This window comes from Botrytis deweyae (genome assembly GCF_014898535.1).
Source record: "Botrytis deweyae strain B1 chromosome Unknown BDEW_010, whole genome shotgun sequence".
In the NCBI taxonomy this organism is placed as follows: domain Eukaryota; kingdom Fungi; phylum Ascomycota; class Leotiomycetes; order Helotiales; family Sclerotiniaceae; genus Botrytis; species Botrytis deweyae.
This window is the reverse complement of record NW_024066217.1, coordinates 388,134-409,295: the sequence shown is the minus strand read 5'-3', so window position 1 is coordinate 409,295 and position 21,162 is coordinate 388,134. Positions and strand designations below refer to the sequence as shown.

General features: G+C 43.6%; 5 protein-coding genes across 5 annotated transcripts; 3 read left to right on the top strand and 2 right to left on the bottom strand.

Moving 5' to 3' along the window:
• Positions 1 to 1,296: 1,296 nt before the first annotated feature.
• Positions 1,297 to 3,737, top strand: EAE98_005212 (uncharacterized protein; the record flags this gene model as incomplete). The annotated part of the gene is made up of 3 exons (XM_038952833.1): positions 1,297 to 2,002; positions 2,054 to 2,896; positions 2,950 to 3,737. The coding sequence occupies 3 exons, from the start codon at positions 1,297 to 1,299 to the stop codon at positions 3,735 to 3,737; spliced, it is 2,337 nt and encodes a 778-aa protein (XP_038810675.1).
• Positions 3,738 to 5,035: 1,298 nt separating this feature from the next.
• Positions 5,036 to 5,749, bottom strand: EAE98_005211 (uncharacterized protein; the record flags this gene model as incomplete). Its single annotated transcript, XM_038952832.1, has 2 exons — positions 5,036 to 5,368; positions 5,474 to 5,749. The coding sequence occupies 2 exons, from the start codon at positions 5,747 to 5,749 to the stop codon at positions 5,036 to 5,038; spliced, it is 609 nt and encodes a 202-aa protein (XP_038810674.1).
• A 78-nt stretch (positions 5,750 to 5,827) lies between these two features.
• Positions 5,828 to 7,857, top strand: EAE98_005210 (uncharacterized protein). Its single transcript, XM_038952831.1, has 2 exons — positions 5,828 to 6,645; positions 6,695 to 7,857. Exons 1-2 carry the CDS (start codon positions 6,009 to 6,011, stop codon positions 7,471 to 7,473), a joined length of 1,416 nt encoding a protein of 471 aa, XP_038810673.1. The 5' UTR covers positions 5,828 to 6,008; the 3' UTR covers positions 7,474 to 7,857.
• A 3,557-nt stretch (positions 7,858 to 11,414) lies between these two features.
• EAE98_005209 (uncharacterized protein) lies at positions 11,415 to 11,859 on the bottom strand (the record flags this gene model as incomplete). The annotated part of the gene is made up of 3 exons (XM_038952830.1): positions 11,415 to 11,419; positions 11,477 to 11,635; positions 11,703 to 11,859. The coding sequence occupies 3 exons, from the start codon at positions 11,857 to 11,859 to the stop codon at positions 11,415 to 11,417; spliced, it is 321 nt and encodes a 106-aa protein (XP_038810672.1).
• Positions 11,860 to 15,671: 3,812 nt separating this feature from the next.
• Positions 15,672 to 20,685, top strand: EAE98_005208 (uncharacterized protein; the record flags this gene model as incomplete). Its single annotated transcript, XM_038952829.1, has 7 exons — positions 15,672 to 15,784; positions 15,837 to 16,059; positions 16,116 to 16,256; positions 16,309 to 16,388; positions 16,448 to 16,675; positions 16,726 to 20,311; positions 20,374 to 20,685. 7 exons carry the CDS (start codon positions 15,672 to 15,674, stop codon positions 20,683 to 20,685), a joined length of 4,683 nt encoding a protein of 1,560 aa, XP_038810671.1.
• Positions 20,686 to 21,162: the final 477 nt, after the last annotated feature.

The window sequence follows — 21,162 nt, the reverse complement described above, 5'->3', positions numbered from 1 at the left end:
CGTTGCTTTGATCTCGGAGGTATCTGAGGTATCTGAACAGAAATCGGTGTTAATGAATCTATGAATCTATGATGGCACTTGCGCCTCACATCGTGGCCGTGCAGCTAGTTCTTAGGAAGATGATTTGATATACGATGTGTGACTGACTGGAAGAATGAGGGTTGTGACTCGTGAGAACGCCTCTGATTGTGATTGCAAATATGCAGGATTCCAGCTGATTAGATTCGATCTAATGTATACTCGAGTAGATACTAGACAGACCGACCGACCGACCGACAGACAGACAGAGGTAGGTATGTAGTACTCGACTGGTGGACTACTCGCTAAGAGATAATCTTGAAAGCATTACGACTTCTCGACGGATATCCTTACGAATACAATCCACTTGCTGCGTAGGTACAGATGGTATAAAAGTCTTTCACTCATATCGTTTAATAACCTTATTACAGGTAATATCTTGCTCCATTCCCCATCCCTACCCCCCGTGTTCATTATCAGGTAAATCCATAACCGCATTGAGCTATCTAATCGTAAAACTAGTTACAATCCAAGGACAAGTGGGTGTTTGTCTGATCCCGCGTCTAAAATCATCCAACCTTTTGAGTCGTAGAAGCTTTGGAAGAAGACGGAATAGTTTAGCCTAAGAGGAAAAGCCAAAGTTTGTAGATAGACAGTCTTATAGTCTTATAGTCTCATAGTCCCTACATTCCATAGATCAAACCTTGAAATCCTCGTACGCGACAACTCTCATGGCTGTTTCATCACTCCGCGCTTCTTCCCAGAACTTCCAATGATCTCGTCTTCTCCATCTCCATCACAGGATACTTTCTCTACCTACCGCTTTTCGAATATCAATGTCTCTTGACAGTGGATCAGAACAAGGATTATAGATCAAGCAAGCAAGCAAGCATTTTCATTGTCCTGCGACCGAATTACCAGGGGGTTTCAAACCTTCCCTCACACGAATTGGCTGCGAAAAGAGTGCGGAAAGACGGACAATTCTAGGATCTATCTTCACCTGTTCATCTACATGCTTCCGAAAAGAGTTATTGTGAAGCACTGAGCAGACCCAGAAGAGCATTTGGTGCCAATTTCATCCGCACGAACCACCCGCGCGATAGAACGGAAAGTGTTCGAAGTACGAAGTATATTTATATATTTATTTAGGATTTGTGATAGAGATATTGACGGGTACCTGAAGGCTGTGCAGTGTGTAGGGTGCACACGAGATAATCTATCAGAACCCTGGGTTTATTGGGCCCTGAAAAGAGGTCATCGGCGGATAACAGGGGGAAAATGGCAAGAAAAAATGGCCTACAGCCGCTGACGCTGGAACCCGGTACAGGAGGAAGAGTTAATGTTAATGGTACGGAATTTATTAACATTCAACAAAGTCCAAGATCTCCTTTGAGTGCCAAATCCCCAAGATCACCGAGATCTCCCTTCAAATTTAACACAAAGAAATCACAATCACAACAACAGGCCCGAAGTCAAGCTCAAGAACAAGAACAACAACTTCAACTCCAACAACAACAACAACAACAGCAACAGGAACAACTCCACCTCCAACTCCAAGAACAGGGACAATATCAAAGAGACGAAGCTTCTTCTATGCAAGAAGTCTATCCGCAGACATCCGAAAAAGATTCATCCATTACCATCGGCAGTGGAAGTGGAATATCAACATCGCAAACTCTTCCTTCTCTTTCTTCATATCAATCTTCCCCCTCTCCACGGACTCCAGATAAGGGCGTCGGCATCAAGGAAAAACCTTCGCGAACAGGATTCTTTTCAAATTATAAAGCATCAAAAAGTGCAAGTAAACTTCAATCATCTTCTTCATCAAATATACCGCGCCAAGTGAATGTTGTCGAGGACAATAATATGTCCAGAGACACAGACCGCCCTGCGATGAGCGGAAAGGTTTCATCACAGGACACTAAAAGAAGTGGTACGACCCATTCTGTTTCGTCCCTTCCTCTTCAGACAATGATGTTGTTGGGTAATTAATCCATGCTAAGTGATTCACATAAACTAATCCTTTTCAAAATAGAATCAGGTCCTACTGGATCTTCATTAGTTAGAAAACCGGTCGGGGTTCAGTCAAGATCTGACGCCTCGCTGGCATCATCAACGAACGACTCCCCACAACAAAATTCCGATTCCAATTCAATCAATAATCGAAAGAATAAACCGAAGCAATTCAGTCTCCTCGGTAGAACTAGATCATTACGAGATGATAACAGCCCCGCTGAGCCCTCTCCGCCAAAAAATAATTATTTGGATCCTGATTTATCTACCCATCAATACACTCACACAAGTTCTTCTGTGAAGACTACAACACCGGCTCGAAGCGACGACGATAGAAATTGTAGGGAGATGTCGACTCCAACTAATCATCGACAACGATCGAAAGACCGTCAACACAGCCGCTCGAGAGAAAATCGTGGAAAGGATTCCGTGAGAGAAAATACAAAGGAGCACACGAAGGATAATGGCAGAAATCAATCATCCTTCTCTACAACATTCAAAGAGGCCGGCGGACATGCATTCTTCAACAACATCAAATCACAAGCCACAAAGGGAGCCGGAGCAATACACAAGAATCTATTCGGAAAGGGAGGACGGAGTGGTAGCTCTACACATAAGGAACCCTCGGTCGATGATGAGCATTATGTTTTAAAAGTCATCAATAAGCCACTTGTCGAGCAAACTCGACTCACCAGAATATCAAAGAGATTGGAGGATTCAAGGGATAAGACGGAGTTCTGGATGCCATCTTTCCCTTGGAGAGCGATTGACTATTTGAACTACAAGGGAAGTGATGTGGAGGGACTTTACAGAGTACCTGGAAGCGGACCGCAGGTTAAAAAGTGGCAGAGGAGATTTGATGAAGGTTTGCAGATTCTTTCTTTGATGATTCCTGAGAATACACTAACATGCCGCTAGAGCTTGATATCGATCTCTTCGAATGTGATGACCTCTACGATATAAACATCATTGGCTCGATGCTTAAAGCATGGCTTCGCGAACTCCCCGACGAACTGCTTCCCAGAGCTGCACAAGATCGAATTGCTAGAGAATGTGCGGGCTCTGAGGAGGTTCCACAACAACTTGTCGAAGAATTATCTAACCTTTCTCCCTTCAATTACTACCTCCTCTTCGCCATCACTTGCCATCTATCTCTACTACTCGCCCACTCCGAAAAAAATAAGATGGACTTTAGGAATTTATGTATATGCTTTCAACCTTGCATGAAGATGGATGCATTCTGTTTCAAATTCCTTGTTTGCGACTGGAGAGATTGTTGGAAGGGCTGCAAGACTGAAGCAGTATATATTGAACAGGAGTATATGCTTTTTGATCAGATGCCACCTGGAAGTGCTGGTGGACGAAGTAGCACTGCTGTTGAGAGTCATGACGAAAGGAATGTTAGCAGTTCTGACAGTAGCAAACCATCGAGTGTCAGCCTCGAGAATCAGGGCCGAAAGCATAGCCATGAGAAGGGACGAAAAGCCAGCGGCGAAAAAAATCAACGCAGAAGCCCGGATAGCGAGAGAAGTCAAAGACAGATTCAAGTTGAGAATTACAGGGAGGGTGCCATGAGTCAGAGCAATAGCATGAACAGTATCGATACTGTCAGTACAACTTTGACTGTTATACAGGCGACGCCGCCTCGGAATGGGGATATGAGACCATTAAGTCCTATCAAACCACTCTCTCCTATTGGCTTTTGAGTTTCTTTTGCTCAAAATTACAAAACTAAAGAATTTAACAAACGGGCTTTTGAAAAGTCACATCAAAAGGTCGCAAATCATCATAATTCTACCTCTACATATTAGGGCGATGCAAGTTTCTCACAAACTCGTACGAACTAAACATACAGCGACAAAATTACATTTTCCTCGGTCGATTTTTTCATTGCTTACGAACTTTGGTAAATGGAATGGACTGAATGCATTCAACGAATTTCCTTCAGTATCACGCACAAAATACCGATGAGATCTATTCTACACACATTTCTTGACGTTCATTTTGTTCGTTCATGCAACACAAGTATTTCCTTTTTTCCCATTTCAATTGAATGGAATGGTTTTTTCACAAAATCTTCATGCGTGCTTGTTTTGTTGAATACCCCCAGCGCAGCATGTTTGAATCTTGACGGCACAAAGCATATAGCACAGAAGGCGGGTTTAATAATGGATGGATGGATGGGGTATGGGATTTGGAAATGGATTGGTGGTATATGGAGTGGATTGTTACTTTGATTTTTTGAGGGATTATAAGCGTGGGGCGTGATGGAGATGGACGGATGGATGGAGGCTGGAATGAATTGTTAACAAGTTTCGAGATGAATCAGGAGGCGCGAATTGCTTCAGGTCCTCGAGACCGGCTGGCTATCAGGCACATGGGAGATGAGGATGAGGGAGAGGGAAGCAGGACTTGTTTGTACGATAGGAGAATATGTTATGTTTGGAGCAAAGGAGTCCAGAGACCATAGATTACCTAGCTAGGGTCAACGAGTGCATTGGGGGACAGTCTGAAGAGCATCAGAGATCGTGGGCATGGATTTGAAAGTAATGCCATGTACCATTTTGACTTTCAGTCTTCTTACTTTGATATTATCGATGTGATGTGAACTGATATAATCAAGGTTCAACACTCAAGAATGCTTTGAGACCGGTAGTGGACCGGGGGTAGATGTGGGAGAGGAACTAATTCTGCATTCGTATTTTTCTTCTGCTATTCATTGCGGGTCTTGCCATTTATGTCTTCTCGCATGAATTTGAATCGATCAATACCATTGCTATATGCTATAATAACTCTTGAATTTCTCAATTGGGTGTTCTTGTGATCTAATGTCTTCCGACGTAAGGTATAACACTTTTTCCTTTCCACAAGCAATGACTGCCCTAATAACGCCAATGATAATCCATTCCAACGCCATACAATGAAGTCCACCCACCATGAAATCATCCAACTTTTCCCGCACTTCTCCTCATCGCATGTGAGCTGACACTCAAATCCCAGCAGTTTAATCCCTCTTTCCTCCGTGATTCTTTCTATCGTTCCTCTCGTTCTTCCTTTGCATTCTCTCATTCCTCCTAACCTTTTCTTTTCTTTCCCGTCTTCCATCATTTTGTCTTTCAGTTCCCTCCTTTCTCTCGCGCTCCTTATTCTCATTGACCTCCACAATCCAATCATCTTCTCCCTTCTTGTTGATTCCCTTATATCCCCATTTGGGCACCCATTCGCCGGTAGATTCATCATATACAAGCTTCTTCTTGGCCTCAGCAGTCTTGGGTTTGATACCCTTTTTAGCTGCGAATTTTTGCCAGGTGGTTTGGGCGACTGGAGGAGGGAGAGGCTGGAGATGTGTTAGTATGTATTCACTGTTAATTGGGTCTCCAAATTGGAATCTCCAAATCGCGAGAATGCAAAAGGGAAGAAAAAATCGAAATCGCATAATTACCTTTTCACGAGGCAGCTTGGTAGCAATCCCAGGTAAGCTCAGCAATACACCATTGGGCGTCGATGCGATGGGACAGGTGCTCAACAATTGGTTCAATAGTGCTTGCGCGCCATCTCTAGCAGTCGCAGCTAGATCATCTTCGAGATTTGCGGAGGTGGTGAGGAGAAGCGGATTGGGGTCTTCGGCGAGGAGGAGACCGAGATCGAATGTGTAGGGAGTGGGTTTGTTCACTATGATGGGGAGTTTGGATGGTTTCTGGGGGGCGTCTTCGGACATGTTGGATGCGAGGTTGATAAATTAATTGAATGGGTGAAGATTGGATTTATTTTTCATAGAGGAGGAGAAATTGAGATTGAGATACCAGAGGAAATAAAATAAATTTTGGGCTGCTGCTTTTGCGGGAGGATCCTTGTGCGGCCGCAATTTAGCGCGGGATGTGTTTGATCCTAGTCGAGAAAGATTTCTGGAGCAAGAGAGAGGGACGACACGTCGAGAGGAATTAGACCCTTTGAAACTCACTGCAGCAATCGCAGATATGGCATCCTCGGGATGTTGGAAATGCCTCTCGAGGCCGAATACTTCGCAATTAATCCAGGGTAATCATGCGGCATTGCGACTTCCAACAATTGCAGCCACGGCGGGATTTTCAACAAGTGCGGTTATGTCCAAGAATCCGCTGGCTGCCAAACCAAAGGGCGCGTTTGGACAAAATATGGCGAGGGGTGGAAAGACTCTGAAGATCAAGAAGAAGCCGCCGCCTGTACGGACTGGAAAACCTCCCGCGGAAGGAGAGAGAAAGGCGTTGAGGAAGAGAATCGTACTCAGTAATACGAATGCGTTGGAAGTCGAACTGGAAGATTTAGGAATGAGCAATGTTACGAGTGAGGGATTGGTAGGAAAGGTGGTGGGATTGAGTGGGAGCACGGTGGATAGCTTAAGAGCGAGTGAAGCGTTTAAGATTACGCAGGGATGGAATTTATTTAGGAGGCCAGCGGTCTTGGTTCGGGAGGAAAGTGTTATTTGTGCGAAGGCTTTAGAAGAGGCGGGAGCAGAGAAGAAGACGGAGCGATTGGTGGTTGATGGAGGGAGGGTATCAGGGAAGAGTTTGATGCTTTTACATGCTATGGCTTCGGCTTTTGTTAAGGGCTGGATCGTCCTGAATATTGCGGATAGTATGTTATTTTATTTTCAAGGATTGCATTATGCTAATAAGATTTATAGCCCAAGAACTTGTCAACGCTTGCACTGAATATTCCCCTGTGCCCGATACCACGCCCACTCTCTTTTCCCAAAACACATACACCGCGGCGTGGCTGGGACGTATTGGCAAAGCCAACGAAGCAGTTCTTGACAAGCTCCAATTGTCACAAACACATAGTCTTCCAATTCCTCTCCAAGAAAACTTATCTCTCCTCAGACTTTGCGAACTTGGAGCTCAGGAACCAGAGCACTCTTGGCCAATATTCCAAGCATTCTGGAAAGAAATTACAGCTGCAGACCGACCTCCAGTTCTCATGACATTAGACGGTCTTCAATGGATCATGCAAAACAGTCTTTACCGAAATGCTGCATTCGAATTGATTCATGCCCACGATTTGGCTGTTGTAAACCATTTTGTGCAGTATCTCTCTGGAGAGAAGTCCCTACCAAATGGAGGTGCAGTAATTGCAGCTACATCACGTAGTCACGCGCCTGTATCGAAATCCACGAATCTAGCTATCGTGCAACAACTCAATCGACAATCGGAAGAAGAAATCACAGAACGTGATCCCTATGAGAAGAAGTACGATGAGAGAGCCGATAAAGCATTGCAGAAGGTACAGGTCATGTGGTTAAATGGGTTGAGTAAGCGAGAAGCGAGAAGTTTGATGGAATACTGGGCGCAGAGTGGAGTTTTGAGACAGAGAGTGGATGAGAAGACTGTGGCGGAGAAATGGGCGCTGGCTGGAAATGGAATGGTCGGTGAGTTGGAGAGGGGCGCGCTGAGGATGAGAATTTAGATGTTTATTTATTGGGCATGAATGAATAAAGTTTTAAATATGTATTATGTGTACAATTATCAGGCTTAGTCATATGGCTTATGTGGATAGATACGATATGGATCAGTGGTGTACGTGTACAGTGGAATAGTATGGTCGTTGCTCTAGACGCAGTGTTTACGTCGTTACTTGTTTTAGTAGTCCTTTGATGTTGATTTTCTGCGTGTAGGTAAGGCTAGCTTCGACACACTCATACAAGTAGAACTGATTCAGGAGAAAACCATGGGACCTTTAAGTGTGCAAATTTCAAAATATGTATATATACATACCTAATCTAAATCCTCGCACTCTCACAAACATCATCTTCATATCATAACCCCTGATCTGGCAGCATTCACGTGTTATTAACACGCTTTCTCCTTTACGAACCTATATTGTAAGATTGGTTTTCTCGAAGCCATTAGTAGGCATCTGATAGTGATGCATTTTTTGGCTGTTGGTTGGTAAGTGATAGACGGGAGTTCTCCTTGTGCTAGTCAGTTATCCTATTGCTGAAGATCGCGAAATGGATTCTTGGGCGTGTATTGGAAGTGTGTTATCTAGTTTGATAATGAATTATTTGGGGGATGAGAATGGAACTTTGGGGTTTGCAATGGATCTCTGGGGTTTGTAGTTGTTGAAAATGTCTGTTGTATATTTACTAATATGTAGGAGTGAGTATAAAGATAGATCCGTTCGTCTGCACAACATTTCCCACAGACTTTAGGCTCACCGTAGCCTTTTGTTATCTCTCATTGGGTTTCTCCTATGCACTACTCTGTTGATAACAGGAGACAAAGCTCAATAAAGCGTCTGTTTTATGGCAGTATACAGGTCCGGTCAAAGGATTCAATTTGCGTGATCATCTCATTGCCCCCGCTCCGATCCTAGAACCACATATATTTCTCCCAAGAAACCCACCGACATCTGCCAAACTGGTCTCCATAATTTCCATTCTAGTAGGTAGTACGCAAATTCTCCATCTTGCCCGTCTCGATTTCCAGAATCTGATTCATGTGCATTTCCACAGGCTCGGTGTATGTATATTTTGCCGCCGCCGTAGCACTAGACGAGGATAGTGAGCCCAATTATCTGATATTCGTATTCTCGGTCGCTAACAAAGCACGCGAAGAGGAGATATGGTCTAGCCAGTGATCAATAATCAGAAGGATGGGAATCTGCGAATTCATGGGTTGAGTAGAGTGCCAAACTATATTTCTACCGGGAATTACAAAGACTGCTTGGGTGCGCATTACTCCTATATTATGTGAAAATTTCCAACTGCCGTCTCCCCAGAACTCGATTGTTGGGTTGGGTATCATAAATGTAATACGTGTGAAGGTTTTGGATCAAGGCCCTTTTCCCGCTGGGTGAACATCCTAGCACGACTATCCTCGCGGAATCGATGGAGACGCTAGCGGTTTGCAAAATTACAAGCGCATTTAGGATAGATTTTGTGTCAGGTCTAGACAATCATTACACCTGCCGAATGGGTTGAGCTGTAAGCGATATAAAAAGTCCCTCCCGCGACTTGATTTATCTTTTGATTAACTGATTTGAATATCTTTTCAAATTATAATCGCGACACTGATAACGAGGCGATACTGTCTGTTCTGTATGCTGTCGTTTCCGGGTGATGAGCTGTGCCTGGGGATGGGTATGCGTTGTCACGCTAGATGACGTTGATATTCCCAATTCGGGACGGGTGATTGAGAGAGCGATCCTGGAAAGAAAAAGTGGTGGAATAAGGCTTGGATGGAAAGGCTCTTCATTCAACGGGTTAAAATTGGAGGCTAAGTTCTTGTTAACGACAGCTAGATTGGTCGAATGTGGTAACTCGTTGAGGGACAGGTTTGATGAAGGCGTTCGGGAGTGATGATATCGATGTTGTGCGGGAGGCAGCTTCTTCGGGTAGCTAAGTTCGCATTAAAATCTGGATGATAGTTGTGAAGGGGTAGAAATGAGTTTCGTAAATAAATATCCAAAGAATCTTGCATACTGAACAAAAGATCTAAGTTTAGAGCTGTATACAATATAAGTGAATCTGGAACCAGACAGACCTGGCGGACAACATCATCTTTCAACATCATATTCTGAGGGAAGGATATTTGGTGAAGGATATCCTTACCCAATTTCATTGATTTTGATTTAGATGTGATGCTTTGCATCTATTTGCACTTGATGGAAAAAGGAGAAATCTGGAACAAATTCATCTCTAGCCATGTCAATTTAGACGGCACAGATTTCATTTCTACAATTTCCTATCACAAGCTGTATAATTATCTCATGAAGAAACCTTCGATCATACCAAGACTCGACGAAGCGAGGCTGGCTAATGTAGCTTCGTATCTTACTCAAAGACTATTGGATGTGATGTTTATCCACAAATATGACCATGTTGTCATCAAGGTGATCTTCCAACAATCCAAATAAGCCATTGAATGTGAGCTTAAATCTTCAAAAGTCCTCATTTAATAGATGCCAACTTCAAAGTTCATCCAAATACATAATATCGAATATATAGCTTTATTGAATTTATTAGAATATTATCGTCTCTCGGTTTATAGATCATTCTCATCGGAAACAGAGTACGAACGTAAGATGGATACAAGACCCTAAAGGCTCTGTATGGAAACAAAGCTTTTTATCCGCAAATCGGTGGTTTTTTTCTATCTCATCTCTTTCTTGGGAGCATGATGAAGGTCACATGCACAGATGTGGCTCGTTTGTGTAGCTGCCAAGGAAATTAGAGAGACGAGTATGGATCGCTCTTCAACTCTCGCGCGCAGAATCCAACGTTTTCGAAATACAGTTAATGTGACATTTTCAATAAGGAGATCTGAAATAAGAAATGAGGGATGAGAAAGCTATTCCCTCAATCTTCATACAGGAAACCCGAGAGCTACTAGGCTCGGCAATTCTTGGCATAATCAGCGAGACACGAAAAGTCTCGTGAATAGCATCTTAGTAGAGATCAAAACTCCCAGAGAAGGAATTCGATGTGTGGCCAAATATCCATTGTAGTACTCAACCATCAAGTGACTGACAACTCTTGTGTTATGGCTGGGCAAAATATACGTGCTACATTCCCCAAGCATCAGCATCCCGCACACCACTCATTAAATTCCTGAATATAACCGCTTTAGCTCTCCAACCCCTACCATTTGCCCAACTTTGATTCAACTGGAACTCCAAGAGTCAGATAATTACATAATATCATGGTATGCGACCCAAGCTATGCCATGCGTCTTGGCATTACCCTGCATGTGAATTCAGGCTGAAAAATGTGCCGGATTATCCGTCTTATGCGCGACTGTTTGGTTCAAAGGAGGGGCTAAGAAGATGATATCCAAACCCCCGTTGCGAAAGTGATGGAGATTTGATGTACTGTGGTTGCGTAAATCGGCTATCCTCGGGGGAGGTGAAGGGTGGGAAAGTACTGGTGAAAGGGAAATGTAATTGTCGTGAATTCGGTTCGAGCGGGGTTAATCAAATTGCCAAGCTAATGTCAACGACAGCAAAAACATATGATGTAGAAACTGCTCAAAAACTATAACGTGTAATATCGCGTCATGTTTGGTATTTGATAGCTCATGGCCGAGATTTTAATGACGAATCAGTTTGATACTGTGAAGCACTTGCAATGTGTGGGGAAAAAAAGGATGTGACGCCAACGTACCACCCGGCCTGCCGGAAAAATAAATAGTAATGGAAGCAGATAAAACTTGGTAATATGGGGTGTAAGACTGGATAATCAAGGCGCGTAGAATCACATAGAACGAGCCAAGGTTAATTGGTACACGAAGACATAAGAAAGGATTTTAAATCATGCAGTCAATGTTGTAATACACCAAAACGAATATTTGTAACGCTTGAAAGGATATTCTCATTCTTTAGACTGCACTAGCTAAAGCATATAACATTTAAACTAGTTGTATATTAGCAAAAGTCTTTGAAGGGCTCCAATGACTTAGAGGATACATACCATAAACAAATCGTCCGTTGTGGTTCTCAATACGCTCAGCAAGGTTGACATCACGGCTGAACTCTTCGCCATCGATGCTGCGGAGGAAAGTGCGGAGAACTGGGACTTGTCCACCACCCTCAATGGAGAATGTGACGTTCTCAGCGCTGTGAGAGAAGTCTATATGAAGCATTAGAGAATGACAATTGAAGGATAAAGATAATTTCTTTTCGAAGATTATACGTACTCTCGCCATCCCAGTGAATCATGCCATCTTGGTTTCCGATGTATTGGTTGAGATCAATCTCAGCATCTTCCCAGTCACCGTTCTCGTTTCTGAGACGGGCTCTAAGGATGTGGTTGTCATCGATGCGGATATCTTCGGCGGAGAGGTGGAAAGACATTTTGAGTTATATAGAAGAGGTTTGTTTTTGTTTTGTGAAGAGTGTTTGGAAAGTGGTTGAGAGTTGAGAGATATGGAATGAGAAGTGAACGGGAGGAGAGGAGCAGATATATATGTGTCCTTTGTAGTCCGACCTTCGACTATGGTAACGCCTCAGGGTCTACCCCTCCGTGCATGCTTGCGGCAATGCAAAACCATCATCAGCCACTCATCGACGCATTTATGGAAACCCCCGCTGATATGCTAAGTGAATTTCACACATAAGGTGGCATTTCAATGGCTTGGCACCTCCTTGGCTCACACGTTTTCCACAAACATTGGATCAGAAGCTTCACCGTATGTGGCATGACCCGCTATGACCCACTTGATGTGGGGTAGGGTTTCGAAATGTCACCACTGCGGCGGATTCGGTGGCTATGAGTGATATGCATTACAGAATTCTAAGTCATAATGATGGAATACGATGGACAGACCCACACTAGCTTGTAGCTACCCTGGTCACAAAGTGGTTGTACCTGGATAGCCAACCAGTTTCGAAGAAGATTGAGAAGGACTTCGTGAGACCATGGAAGCTCTCAGAAACCATTGGCGTTAATGACTGACTGAACGAGGGTATCTCCTGAAGAATCAAGTAGTGTTGCATCACTCAGGGGTAATTTTACCGCTTGTGTGTCTGCACCTGTAGCAGAAAGAGCGCAAAGATAGCTTATGCCATCGATCCTTCAAATATCTTACTCGTGCGGCCAGAAAGTATGCAACTCCGGCGCTATGAAAACCAGGTTAGTCCTCTTGTAGTTTACCATCTTGTGGTATGTGCATCTAGCGTTGGAGTTGCATACTTTCTGGCAGCACGAGTACATTGCTCAAGGAAGTGGCACAGTCAAGCCACGTAATTCCTTGATGGATGGTCTCGTGTAACATGCTTCACACTCCGTACAGAATGCTCACTTGAGCTGTCACTCTGGGTCAGTAGCAATCTCAAACCATCTCAGTATGATTGCTCCAGAGTACACAATAACAACCCGCAGTTTAAAGTTCACAGCAACAGCGCATCGTTAATGAGTTACCTACTCATGTTTCAACAAAACTTGTACCTTAACATAGATATGTGCTAATCGCTGGTAGGATACCACGACTGTGTTCATTACCCCACTTCACCCCACCAGTGTATATTAATCATGTCGGAGAGGGGCACATGAGGTATACGATGTACGGAGATGTACTTTGGCGACGCTGAATGATTCGATGCAGTCGGTGAGGAAAAGGGGTCGAATCTGTAGCCGTCGACTCATTTCGATGCATTGTAGAATCGCTCTATCATCGAATCGAGCATCGAATCGAGTAGACAGGTATTAGTACCGCGGCTGAACGCAGCATGACCTTTGGATATCTAGTGGCCGAATACGTGCATTGTTGATCGATAAAATGTAATCTTACAAAAACAGTCTGCACAGAACGGCAGATGTTAAGTCCAAGTCTTTGGCGTTTTCTTCGAGTAGGGCTGTGGACGAAAGTTTCACTAAGTCAGTTTGCTGACTAAGCGAGCAACACTTTCATTTCCCTCAAACATCACTTATTATATCGCTCACAGCGCATTGATGGGACCGGCGTTCAATCAGGAATCCAGTGTATCACCCTAAATTTGCAGCACATTGCGAGAAGATCTATTTCATCTTTATGTTCAAGCGGAAACCATGGTGGTCATGATGAGCCTCAAAACTATTTACGAACAGCTTCTGAATTCCTCATTAACGATGGCGGACGAGAGCGGCAACAGAAATGTCAAAAGCCTCTACTTGAACGTAGGTAGATTAGACAGGTTGCTCTGCTATAGAGCTATCATAATCAGGCAATATATGCCCCCAGTTGTGGCACCGGTGTATCAAACCACCAGGCTGCAGTCCACAGCGAGAGAATTGTGAATAGAGGAGCCCTCTTGGATGTTGAATTTCTCTGGTCACTGGTTCTTCTTAGAATCATAAGAATATCAGAATGATTGAAAAACATCAAAGATTCAAGCTTAAGACAACGAATTCGAACATCAGTCCAAGCTACTGGGCACACTGCGTAGCGTATGCTACGTCAAAACTCGACATCGGCGAGGGCATTCGCCCGGAGAGAATTTCTCTGCGCCTGCGCTGTTTTGGAAGACTCCCATCCCAAATGCTTGGATCTTACCCAATCGTTATTTCCTCTAAAAAGATGTGCTGATTGTATGGAAACACATAAAGTAATGACAACGAAGCTAAATAACACGATTCTCCTGATGGACGGTGAGATTGTGAATGATTTCACAGGATCTATACAATTAGAAAAATAAATTCGGAGATCAAGATATAAATGCTCGTTTGGACTACAGGTCAACTGCAGATGTTCAGAGGATCAAGTGAAGCCACTGGGAAGATCAGAGAACATATCGTCAAGTTACGAATTTGTGATTTGCTTTCACAAATTACCTGCCGTTTTTTTCACGGATTTGATAAGGAAAATGGTTATAAATCTCTAGATCTTTACCAAGAATCATCTGGCTCGATGATAAGAAATCAGAAGCCATGCCTATGCATGTCCTGGGCCCCATCAAATACCGTCGTCTTCTTTCGTATTTCACGTCGGTAGTATATTGTTGGTAAAGATCACAGACTTCAAAGTATCATCCGGTACTAGATTAACATGATAGCCGGGCAATCTTGATCTTCAATCTCTAGAATTGCATTGCTCACTGTGTAATCGTGTCTGGACTCGACGGAACTTCCACTGTGTAATGTGAGAAATTGGGTCAAGTAATATCAGATATCATCTAACGTAAAGACATCTCAGTCTAGAATGGCCGTAAACTCTCATAATATTCCAAAGTGATTGAAAGACATCTTTCCTAACCATGCACTGGAATCACGCAAATTCAACTCGACTTATTAGTTTGTCCGCGTCTTTTCTACACAAATCAGCCAAGCCATACTCATTATTCCGCATACTTAAACTTGAACGAAAGTAATCGGTACCATAATCCAGATTATATACACGTGATGAGACGACGTGCTAAGGCCTTGAGTTCCTTCCTCATTTTGAAATTCGGATGGGAAGCTTATTCCCCATCTTTGATTCGCTCCAATGACTTTCCTTCTCTAACTTGTCCAATTTTTACAATCATTCACCGAAAGAGCATCAAGGAAATTTATTTCACAATTCGTGCCCTCTCTTTACCTCTCTCTTCCTCTTGTTTCTTCTATCAATACTACAAACTGCGATTCTATCGATATTCTTTTACTTCCCTTCAACTCTTGAGGTAAGTTCTTCAGATACGCTCCTAACAACCTTCCTTTGAGAAGGAAGCCCTTAACTCCTCCAAATTCACTTCACTGTTCGAAGCGAAAGTCCCCTCGATGCCGCCTTAATTAAATCCTTTCAAAAGCTTCTTTGGTTCTTACAACAATCAGGTCGCAAGTTTCATATGTACAAATTCTCTGGTTCAGTATACTGACTCTTTATTGAAAGTGAACCTCTTGAGGACTTATAAGATATTCCATGGGTTCTTGAGAATCTGCCACGACCTCTTTGTTGACAACCATCTTTACATGCCAGCCAATTTGGCATAACTGGAAGGTTTGTGTTTCTTCAACTATCCATGTTACTACTCTATCGGGTTGCGACTGCCGGCCACTTTTCCAGAATATACGAATGATTTCCGTAGCTTATCAACGGAACGGGCGCAATATTCCAGATGACCTTCCCTTTACGCTTTATTCACAGTTGTGAAGGGACTCGAACTCGAATTAAAGTGCCTGCCAGTCAAAAGTAATGCTAATCGTTTCCAAGATGCCCCCAAGTCGTGGAATGAAAGAGGCCTCGCAAGGCTCGGTACTGGAGAAGGGCGTCGAAAAGTTGTGTCAGGAACTCGATAGAATTTTCAAGGCAGAAGGCAGTGAAGAGTGAGATAGGTTTGCAGTATCGATACATCTATAGCATGCTAAAAATCAACAGAATCGCCGAAGACACTCTGGAATCAATCTACGATGCTCTGCACACGGCGAAGGCAACGGATGCCATAACTGAGACAGCTGTGAGAAGTCTTCTTTCAATATTGGAGAATGATCGCGGCGAGTTGTGCTGTCCTTTCGACGTGAAAGTTTTCTGTGTTATACTTGAAATTGCACTTAAAAGCGAGGTGTGTCGAGAAAGTGAGCGTGTTCTCGTTTTGCTTGCTGTAAGTACTCATACCACAAAGGCTGCCATTTTCTAGACACTGACTGCGTTTTACAGAAGGAACTTCACACCCAATCAATACCTCAGGAAACTGAGAGCTCCCACGGTGTTTTGGTCGAGATCGCAAAGCAAGTGAGCGTCGCTCGCCTTATTGAATACTTTGTCGATAAATCGAAGCCAGACGGAATGAGAAGATGGGTAAGCTACCATATGCTGATTTATTATGGGGATATGCTAACACATAAATAAGGTTGGTATCATCATGCAGCAGCTCTTAAGAGGCCCGGAGGCAGTTTCTGAGCAATTTCAACATACACCCGAGGACGTCAGGTGAGAAATCCCACATATGACTATCCACAATTAGCTGATACGTTGCTGGAAAGACGCAGCATTGGTCCCATGATTATCAGTGAAGATAATGAAATCCTCAGATTGATTTGTGGACGGGTTTTTGCGCTACTACTAAACGCTGATGTTCTGCCTGAAGAACTCTGCCCTGTAAAAACCGACAAAAGGGAATACGAGGATTTTCCAGTTGATTTGCAGAATTCAAATGAGTGGAAATCGCAATTCCAGCAGTGGGTAGATCAGAAGTGGCCCGATAATGAAAGCCAAACGTAAGTACATCAAAGATTGCCGCTTTTTCTGCCAGCTGATGACTTTCCAGACCACCGCATATGCTTTATTACAGTCTTAGTGTTGTGACTATACCACCATTTCGACTGGGAACATTGGGTGAGAGTATAGAGCTGGTTCTTGAAGACGGCTATATTCTTCTGCTGAAAAGCTCTACGGAACAAGAATTGGATCAAATACTACAAGTACCATGCAACTCTATCTCCCGAGTTTCTGTCATTGACAACTCTATTATTATCAACGAAAGAGAAGTTTACGATATTGTTTTTGACATCAAGAATGACCAAGAGCGATCTTCTTATCTGAATTCCCGACCTACCACTCTTCAACAACTACGTTTGACCACAGATTCAAATAGGAACGAATTAATGATCGATCTTCACGATGAATGTCCCGAAGCAGAATTCCAACCGGAGCGGGTTCAAGTGTCTCAAGCCGAAGATGATATACTAGTTCAAGGAAAGGGAAGTTCGCCAGATGCCGAGAGTTACGAACGGCCCTCGGAAGACGAGCATCAAGCAGCAACAAGTGATCCAATGACGTCTGAGTCCGAGGACGAAGCACTAGATACCCTGAATAACCTTGACTGTCAGGTTCACGGCGAAGATTCTCGACATCAAGCAGATGATAATATATCTTTGAACGTGCTTGATAATTTGGACCACTCCCAACAAAAATCGAGCAGAGATTATGCAGCGAACAAAGTCAAATTACCTGAGAATAGTGGTGTTTCGAGCTTCAGTGACTCACCTACGATGCCTACACATCAAAAGAATATCCCATCATTCGACGAAGCTTTAGGAATAGCCGACAGAAGTTCTGAAATAAGTGGTCGGACACTTCTTTTGAGGCAGGAAAGCAAATCTCGCTCTCAAATTTCTCAACCTCTACCGATCACCGAGATATCACCCCAAAAGATTGCAGCCAATGTCACCCTTACTGTCAAGACTAAAGGTAAAGTGTCTGCAAGTCTAAAAATCGGAAGAGAGGTACTCATACCAGAAGCACAACCAAGTACTTCTCAAGCACCACCGAATCAAAATACCAATTTGAAAGCTAGTAAAGTGTCAAAGAAATATGCTGTTAAACCCAAAACACCAATTGCGGGCGTGAAGAGCTTAAAAGTGATTAATCCTTTGCCAAATTTACCGGAGACAGCAATTTCAGCTTCTGCAAACGAGAAGAGATCCGATGAAGGATCTGCGCGAATCCAGACAAATATATATGATCTGCCTGAGATCAACGAAGATGGCGGAAGTGATTCAAAGACGGACGGTCAAAATAACCAGGGGACAAGAAAAAGGCCTGGCAGTTCAAAACAAAAGGGCAAATCAAGTAGCAAAGGCAAGGGAAAGAACACAAAGACCTACCAAAAAGCCAAGCCCGCCCCAACGGCAGTCGAGGAATCTGTAGTCGCGAAGCGGAGTAGCCAAAGAGCGGCTGCTAGTCAAGCCAAACTTAGCATGAGCAAAATCAACGACGACTTTGAGGAAATTGAAGATGATTTTTCAGATGGGAGAGACAATGAACCAGCGCAGCCCAATGTCTCGCGAAAGCGTAAGACGGCGGAGCAACCAGCTGAGCCAGCTTTTTCTGAGATCAAGTTTGCTTCAGTGCTAGAGTCGGCTGCAGAGGAAGATAAGGAAGCATTGGTTCTTCAGCAGCAAGATGCCCAGGTACTAAGTCTAGTTGATAACAGTCTCCCTCCTGGAGACTCATTCGCAGTTGATGATTTGTACTCTGCTAGTCCGCCGAGACAAAAGGGTCAACAAGATTACAATCAAGAAACCCCCACGAAACCTTCCCGAAAGACCGCAGCTGTGAATTTCGCCAGCCAACTGGATGATCTCCTGAGCGACGATACTAAGGGTGAGAACCGGATCCCTCACATCAAAGGTTTGAACAAGAGTCTCTTCAAGAAAAACTTGTCCCCAATTACACCACCAGAAAAGTCAGGAAACCTTCAGCATATTACATCAGAAAATAGATCGAGTATCATAAACAAAGACTTGTCAGAAACCGTGGTCGAGGATTCCAAATATTATAATAGTCGCGATGGCCGAGATGCAGATTCAGAGGAGCTACATTTAGAGGATGGAAATTTGAGCCAGCCAACTCAACGTGTTGAAGAAGTGGTGCGCGCAATTCCACGCGAGACGGAAGTCAAGAAAAGTCAAATGATCAAAAAGACAGAGGATCTCGAAAAAATGACAGACACTAAGCTTCATACCAGAGTAGGCGAGAAGATTATCACGAAGATGGACGAGTGTGTACTCACCACAGATATAATCGACCCAGTACTTTCAATTCCAAGCCACTCCTTAAGCATATCTTCGATTAACTCCAAGCAGGAAGCGATTCACGAACCAGTTGCTACAAAGGCTTCAGCTTCCACTGACCATCAAACTGAAAGTCTGCTAACTCTACAACTATCAGACGTCGATTTGGTCGAGGAAAAGAAGCGAAAGGTTGCAACAGAGATTGCTATACCACCCAAACGCCGTAGACAAATTGCGACAAATAACTCAGGAAGCCCTTCAATCTCATCATCTGGTCCCCGCGCACAAGAAAATGCACCTCCCGAAAGCTTGGCTAGCAATAATAGAGTTCTACTTGATGATCGAAGTATTCGCAAGCCAAAATTCATACACTTTAATGCTAAAGGTGCACAAAATCAGGGCTTTTCTGGTACGTCAATACCTGTTCCGAAACGAGACCCTAGGTTACACATCAAAACATCGAACACTGCGAAAGTCAAGTCGCAAGACATGGTAAACAGTAAACGAAGACATGATGATCATCATGACTCAGATGAAGAAAGTTTATTCGTTTCTCAAAGTCCACCCAGAAAGCGTCAGAGTGTTAGTCCGCCGAACGTAGCTTTGCCAACAGATACGCCGATCTTGGTAGATGGTACAACCAGTCCTACAATTCCCACAGCTCTTAAATCAAGCTCACAAGGATCTCGAGTGGATGCGTTTGGTAGCCCACAAGCACAACACATTGTACCTTCCATTGGTCATGCTCTCCGAGTCGAGCAAAGAGAGGCAGTACCAGAGTCTGACAAGGCAGGGCCACGAACTATGGACTCTTTTCAGGATTTACCTGAAATCAAAGTTCTGTCTCCTGAATTGGACGCCAAGGATACTCCAGAGCTTTTTGGTCCGCGTATCAAGGTAGTAAGCATCCCAAAAGCACGTCCTGCTCCACCGGGAGAGTCTTCTGTTCGATACATCCCGCATACAAAAACTCAGAACGGATCTTATAAAGACATTTCAACCATGGAGAACATACAAGAGGTAAAAGTTCTGCCGGATCCATTCGTTGATGTCGACCATCACAAATCAAGTGGGTTTACAGAACGATTACGGGCACGTGAGGCTGATGGAGGCTTGAATGTTCGTTTCAGCGATCCTGACAAAACTCTAGTGGAGATGACAGAGCAAAGCTATAGTAGAGAGTCATCTTCACCGAGTGAATTGTCGAGTAATTCATCTTTCCGATCGACTGGTTCCTCTAACATTCCAAGACAAGAATTATCTCCCCATAGTCAATGGTCAAAGGCTGTCAGACCACATTACAAGGGATATGCAGATACTGTTCATAAAATTGCCGATGTAAGTCTGACAGACTGTACGGCTCGAGATTGATAATTGGGGTAGCTGACACTGAGATTTAGGAGATGGTGATTAGATTGACCAATGAAGAAGATGCATCAGAGCTGGTTGTTCGGCAATACAAGGAGAACGCTACGAGTATGCTCGAGGATTTGAGTAGCAAGCGAGATCTGGAGAAGCTCAACATACGCCAACAAATCGAAAATAAGAAGACAGAATTGATTCGAATGTATTCTGAAGCTGGGAAAGCCGTGAAGCAAATCGAAAAGGATGTAGCAACTTCTCCCATAGGTGATGTTGATGGAACGTGGCAGGAGAGACAAGAGTTCATACAAAGAGAATTGAAGGTAGGGAGACGCACATCGGATTCATGATCCACTTGACCATCGCTTGACTTGCTTTCTCATTCTATATTCGAGAACGCTAGGGAGTGGTGCGTAGATTTCAAATTAGGCTTTCGGTAGCTTTTCATCTTGTTTGTCTACCTAATGGGAGTAGTCTAAGAGCTGTGGGGACCGAAAGGTTGATGGATACCACATAATTGTTTAGAGACCTCAGTACTAGCTTTGAATGGTTTATAAAATTGCTATGATAACAATGAATATGATTAAGACGTCGATAATCTGATGTGATCTGTCGGTAGTACTCACGTGCTAGGACATGTATACGTATTTGTTTACATGTATGGTAGTCATCCGGTCAACCCAATAAAAAATGACCCTGTCGATACATCTTGAAAAGGAACACTAACAAGGGATGACGATTGCTCATACCCCCACAACCGCAGCAGCCCAGATTCCAGAACATTTTACTCAATCAATACTTACAAAACTTACGACGACAATACGGAA

Excerpts from the sequence above, each read along its gene's own strand:
- EAE98_005210 (XM_038952831.1), top strand. The coding sequence starts at position 6,009 with ATGGCATCCTCGGGATGTTGGAAATGCCTCTCGAGGCCGAATACTTCG. Across the intron at positions 6,646-6,694 it reads CGTCCTGAATATTGCGGATA|CCCAAGAACTTGTCAACGCT; the intron begins GTATGTTATTTT and ends TAAGATTTATAG.